The following is an 18,373-nucleotide window of genomic DNA, read 5'->3' on the forward strand; positions in this document are numbered from 1 at the left end:
GAGCTAGTTTGGTTAAACACTAATAAAACAGACAAATCTCTTGGCATGTTCATCTTATAAGAAAGAGTAGTAGAGGGAGTTAATTTGATCAAAGTATATTGTATGCTTGTATGGAAACATCACAATGAAACCTCTTTGTACAATTAATATACACTAATTAAAAATAAAATAAATTTTAAAAAGCAAGAAGGCACAAATAACATACATCAAGAATACAAACTGAAAGACAATTCAGATTTAGATGAAAATTTTAAAATTATAAGCAAAATTGTGTACAACTTGCTGGGCATGGTGGTCCAAGTCTGTAATCCCAGCATTTGGGAGGCTGAAGCAGGAGGATTGAGTTCAAAGCCAGTTTGGGCTACAAACCAAAACCCTGCATCAAAAAAGGTTTTGCACAACTTTATATTGATAAAATTTGCTCTCCTGAGGATATTTTGCAATATCTGGAGACATTTTGTTTGTCACAAATGGAGAGGATGGTGGAGGCTGCTAGCTGCTACACATCCCACAATGCATAGGACAGCCTCCCATAACCAAGAAGAACGCAACCCAAAATGTCAATAGTGCTGACACCAAGGAACCCTGAAATGGTTGGTAAGCTCCTAGGGAAATATTAATAATAAAAACTAACCCAAATCCGGGTGCCGGTTGCTTATGCCTGTAATCCTAGCTACTCCGGAGGCAGAGATCATGAGGATTGAAATTTGAAGCCAGCTTCCAGCAAATAGTTCAGGAGAACCCATCTCAACTATACCCAACCCAAAAAAAGAGCTGGCAGGGAAGCTCAAGTGGTAGAGCACCTCCCTAGCAATCATGAATCCCTGAGCTCAAACCCCAGTACTGCCAAAAAAAAAGAAAAAGAAAAACAACACACAATAACTGGAAATTTATTTTGCCAGGGCCTGGAGGCTCACACCTGTAATACTAGCTACTCAGAAGGCAGAGATCAGGCAGATCATGGTTTGAAGCCAGCCCAGGCAAATAGTTTGGGAAACCCTACCTTGAAAATTCTCACCACAAACCAGGCCTGGCAGACTGGTTCAGGTGATAGAGTGTCTGTCTAGCAGGTGTGAGGCCCTGAGTTCAAACCCCAATACCACCAAAAAAAAATTGACCCAAGAAGAAGTTGAAAATCTAGATAATCACAACAAGCAGAAACAAAACTGACATATATTTTGCTAATCCACCTGTTCTCAAAATGCACCAGGGAAGTGACTTTTACCATGGAAGTTATGTAACTTTCATTCCATTTAAACTTTTAAAGGTTTTTTTTGAGGGGGTGGCACTGGGATTTGAATTCAAGGCCTCCCCCTTGTTGGGCAGGTGCTCAACCACTTAAGCCACTCTGCCAGCTAAACACTTTTAGAGGATAGAAAAAGATGAGATACAACCAAATTCATTTAATAATCAACTGTAAAAACAGAATGCTATAGGCCAATATAATTTAAAAACAGACAAAAATGCTAAATAAAATACTAGTAAATTGAATCTATTGTGCACTAAAGTATGGTTCATCATGACTAAGCATGTTATCTTAAGAATAAAAATATGGTTCATCACAAGGAAAGCTAGGGATGTATTTCACATCTGACTTGAGTAAAGGAATAAGACTACATGATGTTTTCAATATGCACAGAAAAAGAATTCAGTAAAATTCAACATTTAGTCACATTAATATTAATAATAAAAACTTAGGAAGCTAAGAAGAGAAAGCAACTATTTTAATCTGATAATGGTATGTTCCAGAAACCTACTATAGACATATTTCATGGTGAAATGTTGGATCCAGTCCCATTAAAGTCAGGAGCAAGAAGCAATAACAACTGTCTCCATTATAAGAGAGAATCATTAAGGGTTGAAAGGAAGAGCTACAACTTTTACTATTTGCAAATGATATGGCTGCCTATGTAGAAAATCCAAAAGCATCATCTTCAAACCTTTTCATCTAATGTAAAAGTTTAACATAGAATAGCTGTAAGATAAACATACAAAAATGTTCCTATATGCAATAATAATAAAATAAAATAGAAAAAAATCTTTTTATAATAGCAACAAAATTATAAAATTCTGAGAAATAAACCTAATGAAAATAATGCAAGGGCAGAGAACAGTGGCTCACAACTGCAATCCCATCTACTTGGGAGGTGAAGATTGGGAGGATGGTGATTTGAGGACAGCACAGACAAAAAATTAGTGAGATTCTATCTCAACCAAAAAAGCTGGGCATGGTGGTCCCTACCTGTCATTCCAACTATGAGAGAAATAATTAGGTGGGTTGCAGTCTTAGGATAGTCCCAGGCAAAAACATGAGATCCTATCCAAAAAAATAACTAAAGCAAAAAGGACTAGTGGCATGGAATATGAGGTAGAGCTCCTGCCTAGCAAGCACAAGGCCCCGAGTTCGAACCTCAGTACTGCCAAAAAATATGAGGCTTTCACAATGAAAAGTATAAGATTTGCTGAAATAAATAATTGAAGGTCTGAATAAGTATTTTTTTAATCTCTGCCTGGTTCTTCACCTCACTGCCTTCTCCTTGTATGTCATCTCCTTTTCTTATAAGGACATTAATGATTAGCTTTAGGACTCATTCAGAAAAATCTTACCAGATCTCCTCTCCAGATCTTTAACTTAATTCCATGTGCAAAGACCTTTGATTTTTCCAAATAAGGTCACATTCACAGCTTCCAATTGGACATGTCATTGGAAGGGAGTCATTCCAATCCACTACAAAGACCTAAAATAAGACAAAAGGACAAAGAGTCATAAATTTATCTTCATTAAAAATAAAAGCTATATGAAAAAAAGAATATACAATGATAATAGAAAACCCATGTATGGGAAAATATGTGCAATATAGCTTTTAGATTTCTTTTAGAAAAGAGATAAAATCTAGAATATATCATTTTGGGGGATGTTCTACCACTTGAGCCACGCTTCCAGCCCTTTTTGCTTTAGTTATTTTTCAAATAGGGTCTTGCACTTTTCCCCAGCTGGCCTGGACTCCCTTTGCCTCCCATGTAGCTGGGATGACAGATGTGTGCCACCATGCCCAATTTTATTGATAGAAATGAGATCTCGCTAACTTTTTGCTCAAGTGGGCCTTGGATGAACCATGATCCTTAGGATCTCCACTTCCCAAGTAGCTGGGCTTTTACAAGTGTTAGCCATCTTTCCCAGCCTAGAATATGTAACTTAAAAAAATTCCTATCTCTTAATAAGAAAAGAACAAACAACCCAACAGAAAAACAACTAAGTATTTGAACAGTTAATTCATCAGAAGAGGAAATTAAATGAACTAACAAAATAAGTCAATAAAATAAATAAAACAAACACAAATAAAATCAATGACATTAGTATCCAGGGATATGAAAATGAAAATACAATAACACTTCGCACACACCAGATTGGTAAAAATTAAAGTTCAGTAATATCAGTTACTGGTGAGAATAGAGGGCAAAGGAACTCTCTATTCTGGTGGTTGATGAAGATAGTTTAATGGTTTTTTTTTTATTCTTTTAAAATTTTCAATACCTATTCTCAAAACACCTATATGCATCACGAGAAAACCTGTATATATGTTCACTGAAGTACCATTTCTGAGAGTTCTGACTTGAAAACAAAGTAAAGGCTCAACAGAGGCATGTTTACATAAACATGGGGCTTGAAGTAGATCTCTACACAATAACAGGAGTAGGTCTCCAGGACACAACTTTGTGAGAAGAAGGCAAAATGCCGATACAGTACAGTATGGCTTATATTAAAAGAATACAGAGAAAACAACACTATATATTTTATATACACATCTACATATATGTGTAAATTCATAGAAAACAATTTGGATGGATACAAACCAATCCAATAATGATAAGGGAACTGTGATAGGAGGCACTAGACACAGAAACTTTAAACTTATCTGCACCATTGCAATTTTCATGGAGAATGTATTTTTATATTATATGTATAATTTTAAAAATAATTTCAGGTGGGAACCGGCGGCTCACACCTGTAATCCTAGCTACTCAAGAAGCAGAGATCAGGAGGATCATGGTTCAAAGCCAGCCTGGGCAAATAGTTCATGAAACCCCATCTCGAAAAAAGCCATCACAAAAAAGGGCTGGTGGAGTGGCTCAAGTGGTAGAGTCACACCTGCCTAGCATGCATGAGGCTTTCAGTTCAAACTCCAGTATTGCCAAAAGAAGAAAGAAGATAAAGAAATAGCATAAAGAAATTTAATAAAAATTACTATTAATTAATTAACAGAGAGTTAAGCAAGCTGTAGAACATGCTGGAGAGAAGATTAATACAGATGATAAAACCATGGAAAATACTTATGAAATGTAAAGTTTTAAAAAATTCGTATGTCTAAAAGGTCTAAGTACATTAAGGGAACAATAATAAAGTGTTCCTAGAAACTTGGAAATAACATTTTATTTCAGAGTTAGACAATCATCTGAAGTATAGAATGAACCAAACAGAAAAATCACCTTCAAGGAACATACTGAACTCACAAGGATGTGGAGAAAAGGAATCCCTTGTACACTGGTGGTGAGAATAATAATAATATGATAAGTTAACAAGCCATTATTTGAAACAATGTGGATGTTCCTCAAAAAATTAAAAATACAGCTACCATATGAACCAGTGTCAGCACTATACCAGTATATATCCAAAGGAAATGAAATCAGTCTGTTAAAGAGACATCTGTCCCATGTTTATTTTAGCACTATTCACAATAGCCAAGAACTGAAAACAAATCAGTCCATAGACTGATGAATGGATAAATAAAATGTGACACACACCCACAGTACCGTTCTTCCTAAAAAGGCTGAAATCCTGTCATGTACAACAACATGGATGGAGCTAGAGGATACTATGTGAAGTGAAGTAAGTCAGGCACAGAAAGACAAGTACCACATGATATTCCACTTAACAGAGTATGGAAAGGGAAGGATGAAGAAAGTCTGGTCAGTGGGTACTAAGTCACAGTTAGACAGGAAGAAGCATTTCTGATGTTTAATTGCACTATAAGGTGACATGTACTGCATATTTCAAAAAGTCTAGAAGAAAGGAGTTTGAATTTTCTTTAACCACAAATAAATGATAAATGTTTGAGGAGACAGATATGCTTACCCTGATTTGACTATTTCAAAATGCATACATGTATTAAAATAGCACATGGGGGCTGTGAGCATGGCTCAAGTGGCAAGTGCAAGGCCCTGAGTCAAACCCCAGTATCACCAAAAACATAAATTTAAAAAAAAACCTAGCACATTGTACCCCATAAGTATGTTCAATTTTTACATGTCAATAATTTAAAAAAGAAGCACAATGACTTCCGTACTGACAAAGCTTGACTATAACCTGATTGACAATTTTGGTATATCTAAAGAAAGAATGTGTCAGTGCACAGATAAGGAAGAGTAATGAAACCAATGAAAGCACACTGGTCAGTTACTTGATCTCCATGCACCTTAGGATCCTCCTTCTATAAGATGGATTTAATAGCAGTATTTGTTTAATAGGGTTATTGCATAAAATAAAATTGCACCTAATGAGGCTTAACATATTTACTAATATGTTAAACATGGAGAGAATATAGTTGTGAGGCCAATGTAAACTGTGTTGTAGTTCTAGTTCCTGTTACCAACAAGCATCCTGGTTTCCATGCATCAGGCTCTGATGTGGTAATCAGCATGAGTCAGCCTCCTGAGTCTGACCAGTTCTGGGACATGGGGTATATCAAGTTTCTGAGACTGCAAGACAGAAGGTCCAGATTGGACTGAGGTTGAAAGCACCAAGGCAATGCCATCCAGCATAGCTTCTTGTTAGTCAGCTTTCTTAGTGAATCTTTCTTAGTGAAGGGGCCTTTGGCATACCTAATCTAAGTCATACTTCTAAGCAACTTTGGGGTGGGGGAGGCCTAGGCAGAAGGAATAAAAAGCCTAGAGAAATTCTTTAAAATATTAATAGGTGGTTATGTGAAGGGCTTATGGGTAATTTAAATATTTCCTTTGTTTTACTTTTTCTGTACTTTCCAAGGTTTTTTTGGTGAGTGTGTATTGTTTTAATATATTTTTTTACTTTTACTTTTGGTGGTGGTACTGGGGTTTGAACTCAAAGCTTCCTGCTTGCTAAGTAGGCACTCTACCACTTGAGCCACTCACTCCACCAGCCTTGCTTTGTGTGGGATATTTTCGAGATAGGGTCTGTGCACCCAGGCCTTGAAGTGATTTTCTATTTGCCAGTCATTGCACTTGCACAGGTAGTGACTGCAATAAGAAAGCATTTCCCTGAGAATTCTGTGTCACTGTATTGAAAGATATCACCTCGAAGTCCCAGATCGAGTTCTTGAGCATTCCCTCCTTCTTCGTCATCACTATCTAATATTTGGTAGTCACCAAATTGGGCAGGGGAGGGGTCGTGGTGGTGGAATGGAGGGAGCTTGTAAGGAGAGATGAAAGAGAAATAAAAAGATAACGAAAATGCAAAATCACTGTGGCCTGGGTAATATGGCTAGGGACAGCTTAGAACTTGAAAGATGAACGGGTCTAATTTCCTCACCCTGCCATTCGGAGAGCAGGTGGTACTTCAGCTGATCCTTAAGAAGCATGCAGGATTTGGACACGCAGAAAGCGAGAGGTGGGGGTGGGAACAGTAGACTGAGGAAGCAAAGGCCCTGGGGCCCCGCTTCTGCTGAAGTCAGGGATCTGTATGTTCCTTTCCCAGGCTTCCTTTCCCCTTTTATTTTCAGCTGAGTCTTTGTCGCCTCAGCCTCGTGACTTATGTGCGCACGAGGGAGCTTTCCAAAGCAGTTCCACTATCTCTAGCTCTCGGTGAAGGCCGCCCAAGGGTGCTTGCTCGTCCCCAGCCCAAGTTCCCTGCCTGCCACGTTTGCTTCTTCCCAAGGCTGCCCACTGGCCCGTGTGTTTCTAAGAAATAAAGTATTCCGGGGAGTTCGATCTAGTTTGGTTTCAGTCGGAGTGTGGAGTTTAATTTGAACTTTTGGTCAAAATTTAAAATGTAACCAAGATCCGGAAATCCAGTTCGTTAGCTCTTAAGCTCAAACGTGTGTTTCCTTTCAGTTTTGAACTTCCCCGTAGGATCCTAAAACCAGTCCCGCGGAAGAAAAGAGAAACGGCCTCCTCGACGTCCTGTGTGTGTGCACAGCAAGTGTGGAAAATTAAAATAGTCACTTGAAGTGTTTCGAAAATAAACCTACGAGAGCACATTGCCTACGGTGACACATTCTCCGGCGCGGGGCGGGCCAGCGGCCGAGGCCCCGGGTCGCAGCGCGCAGCCGCCAGGACGGCGTACGCTCCGCCCCCCTGCTCGCGGCTCCAGCAAGGTGGAGGCGGTGCCGCGGAGGGTGACCCGCTGTCTGTGGCAGGGCTGCAAGCTCCGGACCGCGGCGGTCTCCTGGGGTTGAGCGAAGGATGCTGGAGTCCCCCACGGAGGCCATGCGGGACTAAGGGCGGCAGCCAGCGGCCGCTGTGGAAGGGCCCTAGACCACAGGACGCTCGGCCAGTGCTGGCGTGCTGTGGCCTCCGGAGGTCGCTGGAGCCGGGAGCGCTAGGCGGACCCGCGGGCCCCAGAGCCTAGCAGTGGGAAGGCTGTGTCGGGCCTGGCATCGGACTTCCCAAGAGACGGTGCAGCTGCGTTGGAGCCTCTTTCCATAGGGGACGTCGGCCTCTGAGGAACCCGCGCCGTTTTTTCTAAGGGGATTCCAAACCCGGCGCCATGAGGAGCCGGAGTAACTCGGGGGTCCGTCTTGATGGCTACGCTCGGCTGGTGCATCAGACCATCCTGTGCCATCAGGTGGGTGGACGGCGACCCCTAGAATCGTCGAGAATTGGGGGAGTGGTAGACTGGACGGAGACCTTGGGTGAACTCTCATGCGTGTGTTTGTGCTTCTCCTGCCCCCTAGCTGGGGAACGTGGAGTGAGGCAGACATGACAGAGACCCCATGTGACCTCTCCTGGGGGAGGGGACAGGTTCATCTGCACCTGATCGGGGGAGGCCAGAAAGGACATGAAGGAAAGTCAGTGTTGCCCCTGGAACCGAACCAGACTCAGGCACCCCACAGCCACGACTTCCGCACCCCACAAGCCACAGCTGGGTTACGGGGCCACAGTTGCAAGATACGTTGACACTTGTTTATTGACACTCTTCGCCCCCAGGTTTGGACTTTATCTCCTTCCCCCAAGAGGTAGAGGAACATTTAGCCATCTTAAGATGATCATTAAGACCATTGTATACTTTTTGTTTTTGAAACAGGGTCTTGAAATGTAGCCCATGCTGGCCTCCATTTTTCATACTCTTGCCTCAGTCTCCCCACTGCTGGGATTACAGGTGTGCACCAACATGCCTATTTTTTTGTCCTCCTTTGCTGCTGATTTTCATTGGTTGTTGAGTCTAACTGGAAAGTTAAAATATTTCTTTTAATAATACTCTTTAACAATGCATTAAATAATATCATTTACTGATACCTTTATTTTAATAATGCCCACAGGTTTTCCTTGTAAGGTCTCAGCCAGTTCTGTCCTCATTCTCAAATAGCATCTGGAAAGAGTACAAACTTTCCATTACAAGATGAGTGAGTTTGTTCTGGGGGTCTAATAATAACTGTAGTTAGTAATACTTAATGTATTTATTATTAAGAGAGTAAATCATATATATTCTCACCACACCAAAGAAAGGTAACTATGTGAGGTGATGGATATGTTAACTAATTTGATTGTAGTTATTTCACAATAAAAGCATATATGTAATCATCAGGTTGCACACCTTAAATATGTACAGTTTTTATTGTCAATTATACCTCAGTTTTCTGGGGAAAGAGCATTGGTCAGAACAAGAGGAGGTTATAAAAATGCGAGACTGGAGAAGTGTAAGAAAGATCAAAATTCCCAATTAACCTGTTCCCACAGGTTTTGTTTCCTTTAACAATATGGTTAGCTGCTTGTCCTCTTTTTCTTGGTCTTGCAGAATCCAGTGACTGGTTTGCTTCCAGCCAGCTATGATCAGAAAGATGCCTGGGTTCGAGATAATGTGTACAGCATCTTGGCCGTGTGGGGTTTGGGTCTGGCCTACCGGAAGAATGCTGACCGAGATGAGGATAAAGCAAAGGCCTATGAACTGGAGCAGGTATGTGAAACGACAACACAAAGAAATCTAGAGCTATGTGTGGCTGTAGGAGAAGGAGTGGGGATTGAAAGAAACTTAGCCCTTTCTTCACCTTCCTGAAATTGCATTCCAAAATGTTTTCCTGTATTGTACTGAGGTATTTCTTTGCAGTGGAAACTTGAAACTTGCTGAATCAGGGGAAGAGGGCACAGTCTGTTTATTACTGTAGAAAATCCTGTCCTGGAATCTTTCCTAAAATGTATAGTCCTGTTTCCAAATTAATGTATTTTGTTGTCACCACTATTTTATACTCATTAAGAAGAATGTTTGTGTGTGTTGGGGGGGTAGATACCTACTGTTTTACTTCACTTTTGAAAATGATTGGTGGTATTTGTATTAGTGTAACTGACACAAATCAGATCTTCGATACTAGACACAAATAAAATGATTTGTTGATCTTTATCGTCATAACCACTGTTTCAGAGAACCTGTTACCTCCCTACCCCCACTCTTAAAGGCGAACCCTTTAAGCCAACTTTCAAGGCACTTCCCCTCAGGAAATTAGCATCCTTTATAGAAATATTTAAATGCAAAGGAAACTGTATTCTCTTGAAAGATCAAGAACTATTATCTGGGCTACTTGGAACTTTGGTTTTTTTGTTTGTTTTTTTTGGTGAGACTGGGGTTTGAACTCTGGGTTTTTCAGTTGCAAAGCGTGCACTCTGTCATTTGAGACACATCTCCAGTCCATTTTGCTCTGGTTATTTTGGAGATGGGGGGGTCTCACAAACTATTGGCCCAGGCTGGCCTTGAACTGTGATCCTCCTGATCTCAGCCTCCCATGTATACATGAGACTTTTAATGTTGAAGTACTCTGCTGTCAGTTGTAAGACATATGCAGATTCTTTTCCATTAGTGAAAAAGATTCTTTCTACACTAACCATGTTCTCCATGGTCTCCCTCAGACTTAGGCAATCAGAGTTCCAGTCTTCATCTATAAATCAGAATATCGAAATTTGGTTATTTTTAAGGGCACCAATATATTGTGGGGCCGCAGTTCTTGGTAATGGGACAAGTCTTACTTTGTTGTTCTCAGTAACAGCAAGCATTTATTATTATTATTATTATTATTATTATTTTTAGCCGTACCAGGGACTGAACTCAGGGCCTCACACTGCTCTACCACTTGAGCCACACCTGCAGTTCTCAATTCATTATTGAGAAATACAGAGGTCTAGCAAAAAAAAGTGTTGAGTTTTTGCTCTGGCCTAGGAAGTACAGATCAATGTTTTAGTGAATTTATAAAAATAATACCATTTTAGAAATTTGGAAAACAGAAAGAAGTGTTAAAAAATCACCTGTAAACCGTCTCCCCAAATCCTACATCCTGCTCCGAATGTTTTGCCATTATGATCTCAGAATTCTGTTTCTTTGTTTTGTTTTGCTAGAAATTAATATCAGTAGAACTGGAATTACATACCTGGTGCAATTTGATCATGTTTTTCAATATTAATAAAAGAAATGTGTTATATCCCAGTTGACCAATCATTCTACAAAGTTGACATCTTTCCTTAGCCAAAGTGGAAAATATTTAAGAGAGGAAGAGAAGAAAAGTAGGGAAATACTGAATTGCCCATTGTAAAATTTTTTTCCATTAATGTTTTTATTAGGATATATTTGTTGTATGGGGGAATTCACTGTGACAATTTCAAATAGGCTTATATTGTACATTGGTTAGATCACTCCCTCTGTCTCTCCCTCTCTACCCACTCTCTGCCCCACTTAAAACTATTGCAAGAGGTTTCTTTGTTCTTTTTTGGATATGAAGTCCATCAGCCATTTTCCTTCACCTTAATCTCCTTTGTTTACCCTCCCCCTTCTCACAAGTACCCCCCACACTGTTATCTATTTACAGTTCTGTCTTTCATTGTTAATATCTAAATTGATGTTCAAAAGGGTTTCTCATTGTGTGCCCGCTGTGAGTATACTTTACTTTGATCCATTCAGTCCCTTCTATTATTCTCCCTCACCCCTTTACCTCCCACTTCCCGCCATTCTAAAGTTTTAATGTTTCATTACATAACTTTTCATGTTGTAAAAATCACCCCAGTAACTTTGGAATGTTTTAAAACATGGATATAGGAAAAATTTCAAAAAAAAAGAAAACGTTCTGTGGGAGTTTTAAAGTTTCTATGAACTTATACTATGTTTCTAAATATTTTATTATTCGGTCTCATTAATTTTTTCAAACCTGATTAAACACTAATCTAGACCGGGGTCAGATTTACTACCTCTGTAAAGCATCAGATCATAAATATTTCGGGGTTATAGTTCACTTGTGATCCTTGACCAACTACTCAGCTCTGCAGTTATAGCACAAAAAAGCCACAGGTGATAAATAAGCAATTAACATGGTTATATTCCATTAACTATTTCATTTATAAGGCAGGTACCATTGGTGGCTCATGCCTATAATCCTAGCTACTTTGGAGACTGAGATTGGTTTGAGGCCAGCGCTGGCAAATAGTTCCTGAGACCACATCTCCAAAATAACCAGAGCAAAATGGATAGGAGGTGTGGCTCAAGCAGTAGAACACCTGCTTTCAAGTGCAAAGCCCTGAGTTCAAACCCCAGTCCCACAGTCCCACAAAAAAAAAGCAAAATGAAAACAAAAAAACTTAATTTACAAAGGCAGCAAGAGGCTGGGTTTATTCCTGATTTAAACGGGTGATTCTAAAGTCTGACTGTATATGAGAATTACTTGGGAAGCTTTTCAGAAATACCCTTACTGGACCTCACTTTAGAACAAGTAAGAGTCTACAGAAGTAGAACCCAGGGAACATCAATTTTTTAAATTACCTAGATGATTCCAATGTACAGACAGATCTAGTGTACATAGGTCACATAATGACTGATGTATGGCCAGTAAATGAATCCAGTAAATCCACAGATTAAATTCCTACCTACTGCCAACTTTCCATTACTGTGTGGATTTTCCTCAAAACACTGTTAATCTTTTATACTCTTCTTTCCAATTCTTACCTTGGTTTCTTTCTTACAAATAATGTCAGAACTGAGGAGAACTCTGGACAAAAAGAAGTCAGGGGTTTAAGCAACTACCATATTCTAGATTGGGAATAGAATTATGCAAATGTATGTTTTTATAAATGCCTTTTTCTCTTAGGCACCTAGATTCAGTCTCATAGCTATAAAAATAATAGTCACACAAATATGGTGGTGTACAATTATATATTCTTATATTATCAGCTCACAGATATGTAGATTCATATCCTCAAAAAGAACAGGGGAGAGGGAGTGTCATGTCAGTTGGTGTATGTAGAAGCCTGATGTATGAATAATGCCATCTAGTGCACCTGAATCTGCAAACAGCCAAGTTTAGGGAAAAACAAAATACAGATACTTCCCAGCATTCTTACCTCTCAGTGTTCCTTATTAGCTTTATACTGACTTGGAAGTTAGAACTTGAGTCAGAAATAGATGATAATGGCCATTCCAGGAGAACAAAAGTAGACAGCAACCAGCAGTCATCCACTGGGTCCATGATTCCTCAATTTTGCTTTTGAAGCTAAAGAAAATGTAGATGGGAGCTAGATTGTAAAGACAATTGATAGGTAGGCAAGAAATAAAGTGGCTAGGCAGTGAAATAGCAAAGAACCCAATGAATTGAGCCCAGAATGCTTACTTCTTACAGAATGGTATAAAAGCTGAAGCCTCTAGGGTTGACTGGAGGTCCTCAATTTGTTAAAAAAATGAGTGTCTTTGTGCCACTGAATTTAAGAAAAGATTATTCAAACCCTAGCCCCTGCTTTTCACTCTCATGCATTGAATGTTGGAAAACAAAGAATGTGGTAGAAACCTTTGAGTATGTGGGGACATGTATCAGAATTGGTTAAATGGTATATTAAAGGGGGTCTCCCTCAGTAAGGACAGAGTATAAGAATTTTCTTGTAGGGGCCAGTTTCATTGCTTTATACTAACTAGTTTAGGCTTTCAGATGTGACAAGATCATGCCTGTTCTTTTTTTTTTTTAATTTTTTTATCATCAAAGGAAGGGGACCATTTATATATAAGAAAGGGGACTCTCCCAAGGAAACAATTTTTACTTTTCTCCCAGTAAAAGGCTTTGTAAAGAGTTGGAGCATACCTTAATAGGTATTTTTCCTTATCATGCCTGTGGCTTGTATTCCCACTTGAATATGTTTTGAAGGAATAACAGAATGATGTGGCTCCTAAATAGATTAGTTTTCAGAGATGTCCTGAAGCCACCTCTGAGCCAGCACTCTAGAGTAACTTGGTTGGATTTTTTCCTCACTCTGAAACAGAAAGCATCTTAGAGAAATGGAGAAGCTGTTCAGTGCAAAACATATTGCCTACCCATGCCACTATTGATGGATCCTTCTAGTGTCATGTAGTAAGTATATAGTTAGCGATCAGAAGTTTGGGTGTTATGATTGTTATGATTTAGAAATTGCCATGCCGTAGTAAGAGAAATAGTACTGACTTGAGACTTAAAAAGTTTGTGACAGTTTTTCATGGAGAAAGTGTTAAGTCATACTAGCAATTCCCATTTATACTTACTCTGACTTGTAATTCACTTTATTATTTAGAAAAAATGTCCAGAAAAATATTTCTGTGGAATCTTAAGTCTTGGCTAGTTCAGAAAAGATAAAAGGCCATAGGATATATTTTAGAATAACCTTAGAGCCTTAAGATTTTTGAGCTGACTTGTCCCTTTTTTCCTGGTGGATTGTCCTCTGCTAGGATGGTTGGCTTATTCTTACATAAACCTGCCAAATCTTGCATTATTATTTTTTTAACTTGAAGGAATCACAGATTATAGGCTTTGATTCCACTTTTAGCTGCAATTTGCTCTTCTGTGTACCTATAAAGTAAATGCCATGTAAATAGAACCCAGGATAGGGTTACTTGTTCTCAAAAGGTCATGCACCAACTGTAGTTGCTGAGTAAGTGTTCTCGTGTCTCTGGATGTTTATAACAGTCTTGTTTCCATTTATTTCTACAGAGTGTAGTGAAGCTAATGAGGGGACTGCTACACTGCATGATCAGACAGGTATGGTGTTAGTAACAACTTCTCAAACAAAAACACATCAATAATATTCTACCCTGTAGGGAATGCATATAGCTTGTTTTGTTTTTTTCAGTTTCACAAATACTAAACTCTATTTAATTGTAGAAAATTTGGAAAAACAGGGAGGAAAATGTTACCCACAGTCTCACTACCCAGTTACTACTGGAATGTTTCCTTAGTCTTTTTTTCACCCTTCTTACAAATGATTTCTTAAATGGGCTTTGTCTGTCATTACCTGTAATTATGTATACTAGGTAAAAGATGATACAGGTCTAAAACACCTCATCTGAAACCTCATGACCAGATTAATTTTAGAATTAAGAATTTTTCAGATTTTAAAAAGGTAGTATGGTGCATGTCAGTGCATATATATAATGCCTTCAGTGGGTCCAGGACAGAACCATATATATCTCTGTAGGGAAACATGCCTTTTCATACTAAATGGAATAAAGTCTGTAAATAACCCTATGTCAATTTGAAACTGATGTTGCCACCAAATAAGTGTTTTTTTCTTTTCTGGTACCAGAGTTTGAACTTGCTAGGCAGGGACTCTACCACTTGAGCCATGCCCCCAGCCCACCAAATGAGTTTTGATGTGTTAAGTGAAAAAATATTTTCAAAGCATTTTAAATTTTAGGATTGGAGATAAGGGATCTTGGACTTGCAGTAAATTGCATTTTCTGGCCACGGTTGAAGTCAAGCATTCCTTCATATATGGATTGAAGATTTGCATTTCCTCATTGGCGAATTGCCTACTAGGTACTTTGCCTATTTTTATTTTAGGTTGTCTATTTCCTACTGAGGTATTATTACACAATGTGGACACTAATCCTTTGTTACAAGCATTGTAAATATTTTTTAGCAGTCTACCATTTATCTTTTGAGTTCATGATGTTTTCTGCATATGAAAGTATTTTACTAAAAATTGTTTTATACTAGGAGATTGTGACACATGTTGTACACATTGAATCTGACTTATCTGGATAGATCAAGATTGTTTTATTAGAAGGAATCATGGTCCAGATTCATAAAGTGACTGTTCACAGGCACAGAACAAATCTAAAATATAAATCAATTCCAGTCTTCTGAATTTTCTTATCATCTACAAATGATTTTTTTATGGTACTGGTGATTGAACTGAGGGCCTCACCCATGCTAGGCAAGCACTCTACCTCTTAAATCCCTAGCCCTTTTGTTTGTAGTTTGTTTCTGAGATAGGGTCTCACTAACTTTGCCCAGGTTGGTCTAAAACTCAATCCAGTCCTCCGGTGTCCTCCCAAATTGCTGGGATTATGGCTGTGTACCATCACACTTGGCTTATAAATGATTTTTTAAATGTGCTTCATCATTACTGTACATACAAATTTATTGTATGTATCTCTTTATTGGGCTCTCTCACATCTGTCATTTCCCTTTCTTCCTGTCTTTGCTACTTTTTTTGTATTTTAGATATTTGCATTTTTGGCCTTACCAAATAGGTTTAGTTAGCCTTTTTTTGGGTGGTACTAGGATTTGAACTCAGGTCCTCGTGCTTGTTAGGCAGGCGCTACCACTTGAGCCACTCCACCAGCCCCCAAATAGGTTTAAGGTCACTAATTTCATGAATCATATTTAAGGTGTAATAGTTACCATTAAATAATCACATCTGAGTTCCAGGAACTAAGTCTTTTAATTGGATCTTGCCCAGTGTTTTCCTTCTGAACTTTTTTTGGGGAGGTATGTTGGAAATTGAATCCAGAGCTCATACATGCCAAACACACACTCTACCACTGAACTACACCCCCAACTCCCAATGTTTCCTTTCTGATCTCTATAGTTTCAGATTTCTGTCATACCTTTTTTCTTTCCCTAATTTCCCTCAAAATCCTTACTTTGGTTTCAGGAACAAATACATAACACTGAATTATCTCTTATTAATCTGTTTTCACACAAATACCTGGAATCTCAGTTTTATATTTACATTGTGGCAAAGCAATCATCTGAAGAGTGAAAGAGATAATGAATAGGAAATAGCTGGTTTTGATCATTTGCTGTTGTTTTCTCACTAAATTACTTAAGTTGAAAAATAATGACAGACTTTCCCAGTTATGTTAGTATAAATATTCACAATTGGCTGAAGACAGAATGCAATGATTTCTTGGAGTACTACAGAAACATGGCATATTTGTTGATTTTTTGAATGTCCTTAAACTGTTTTTTTTTATTCAGGTGGATAAAGTAGAGTCCTTCAAGTACAGTCAGAGTACTAAGGACAGTCTCCATGCCAAGTACAACACCAAAACCTGTGCCACTGTAGTGGGTGATGACCAGTGGGGACACCTGCAGTTGGATGCTACTTCTGTGTACCTGCTCTTTTTAGCACAAATGACTGCCTCAGGTCAGTAAAAGTAGAGAAGTACTGCAAACCCCTGAGCTTGGAGCACCTGCTCTGGCACACTTGGCTTCTCCAAAGATATTGGCTAGAAAATAGCATAGATCCTTACCTTGCTCAAAGAACCATATTGGAAGCAATATTTTGTAAATTTAATAGAGAGAAGTAACTATTTGAGGTCTAGGTAATATTCTATTATATTGAGAAACAAGTCTGGGGTGCTAAATAATAGTCTCTTAAAATAAGAATCAATAATTCTGGGATAGATCTTTTTAGACAGGTATTTTTTATTGTTTATTAATCTCAGCAGGAGATGAAAAGGAAGGGCTAGGGTTTTCTTTCTTATTCTCATGCTTCATACTGATAAGTCTGCAATATAAATATAAATCAAATCAGTGTATTATAAATCATATCTTTATGAATATAATATAATATAAGTAAGACATCTATTTATAGGCATCTGCATTTTATTCAGGGAAATACCTTAGGGATCAGAATGTAAATGTCTATTTTTAAGTAGTTTTGTTATTATCTTTAGTTGCTTCACTTAAAAAAGGCAAATGTAAGAAACAGAATAATTCACTTTTATTTCTATTAAATTGAGGATGGGCATAATGAATCTCATTACATCCAGTTTATAAATTTAATGAGACCTTTGCCAGATTTTTCTAAGTTAATGTACGTACAATAACACATTTTTTGTGGTGCTAAGGATCAAGCCCAGGGTCTCATACATGCTAAGCAAGTGCTTCACTACTGAACTATATCACTAGCCCTTTCTAAACACTTTTTTTATTTTGTGAGAGGGTCTCACTGGCCTCCTGTCTCCACCTCCTGATTAACTGAGATCACAGCTGTGCACCACCACACCTGGCTAATACCACATCTTTGGCAGTTCAGTCTCTTTGTTTTCCTATTTAGTTATAGAGCTCATTCTCTACTAAAGGGATCCAAGATGGGAATGCCTTCAGAATACTCTTCTCTTTTTCTTATAAATATTTGGTAATATATTTTTCTTTTTTTCCCTCTAGAACAAACATCCCAGAGGCTGAGTAACCTTTTTGTAAAATTATGAAGTAGCTACCCACATACTTTACAGAACAAATGTACTTTTATTTTTTTTTTAAATAGAATGACAGGTATAACTCCATTTCTTATATTATTTTAATACCAACTCTGGAGTTTTGTTTTTTTTTAACACAAAGCAAGCGCTAACTTAATATCCCTGGTGGTTCGTAATTTTGAGCCAGAGTAGCCCCAGAATAACACTAAGAAGGCTTGTAAGAGGCGTATTTATTCATTCAACAAATGATTATTGATTCCTAACTTACTTGATTTTCAACTGGGTCAGCTGAGTTTGATAGATTCTTGGAATCAGGTAGATAACTTTTGACCAGATCTTTGAAGAATAAATAGAAATTCACAAATCAGGAAAAAGAAGGGAATATTTTGAGAGAAGTTTGAAATGTATTGGCCATCACGGTAAGGCTAGGCATCTTCTATGGTTAGACTGTAAAATACATCTGAAAAAATGTCAAAATATAAAACTAAAGAGTTGGGTCTTGCTGGGCACCTGTGGCTCATGCCTGTAATCCTAGTTACTCAGGAAGCAGAGGTCAGGAAAATCACTGTTGAAAGCCAGCCTGGGCAAATAGTTCACGAGACCCTATCTTGAAAATACCCAACACATAACAGGGCTGGTGGAGTGGCTCAAGTGGTAGAGTGCCTGCCTAGCAAAAGTACCGTAAAAAAAAATAGACTTAGA

At 38.5% G+C, this 18,373-nt stretch overlaps 1 protein-coding gene across 10 annotated transcripts in view; it reads left to right on the forward strand.

The window, feature by feature from the left end:
* The first annotated feature begins 7,320 nt into the window (after positions 1-7,320).
* Phka1 (phosphorylase kinase regulatory subunit alpha 1) overlaps positions 7,321-18,373 on the forward strand; it is a 108,479-nt gene continuing 97,426 nt past the window's right edge. For 6 of the 10 annotated variants that reach the window (XM_074063604.1, XM_074063605.1, XM_074063607.1 and 3 more), the window contains exons 1-4: positions 7,321-7,819; positions 8,990-9,148; positions 14,172-14,219; positions 16,446-16,614. In XM_074063604.1, the coding sequence (XP_073919705.1) occupies positions 7,742-7,819; positions 8,990-9,148; positions 14,172-14,219; positions 16,446-16,614 (454 nt within the window). In that variant the 5' untranslated portion in view covers positions 7,321-7,741. Of the gene's footprint in view, positions 7,820-8,989; positions 9,149-12,922; positions 13,560-14,171; positions 14,220-14,874; positions 14,997-16,445; positions 16,615-18,373 lie in introns of those variants that run through there. The other 4 variants (XM_074063612.1, XM_074063614.1, XM_074063606.1 and 1 more) reach the window with 4 other exon arrangements.

The sequence above is a fragment of the Castor canadensis genome, chromosome X (genome assembly GCF_047511655.1).
Source record: "Castor canadensis chromosome X, mCasCan1.hap1v2, whole genome shotgun sequence".
Taxonomy (NCBI): domain Eukaryota; kingdom Metazoa; phylum Chordata; class Mammalia; order Rodentia; family Castoridae; genus Castor; species Castor canadensis.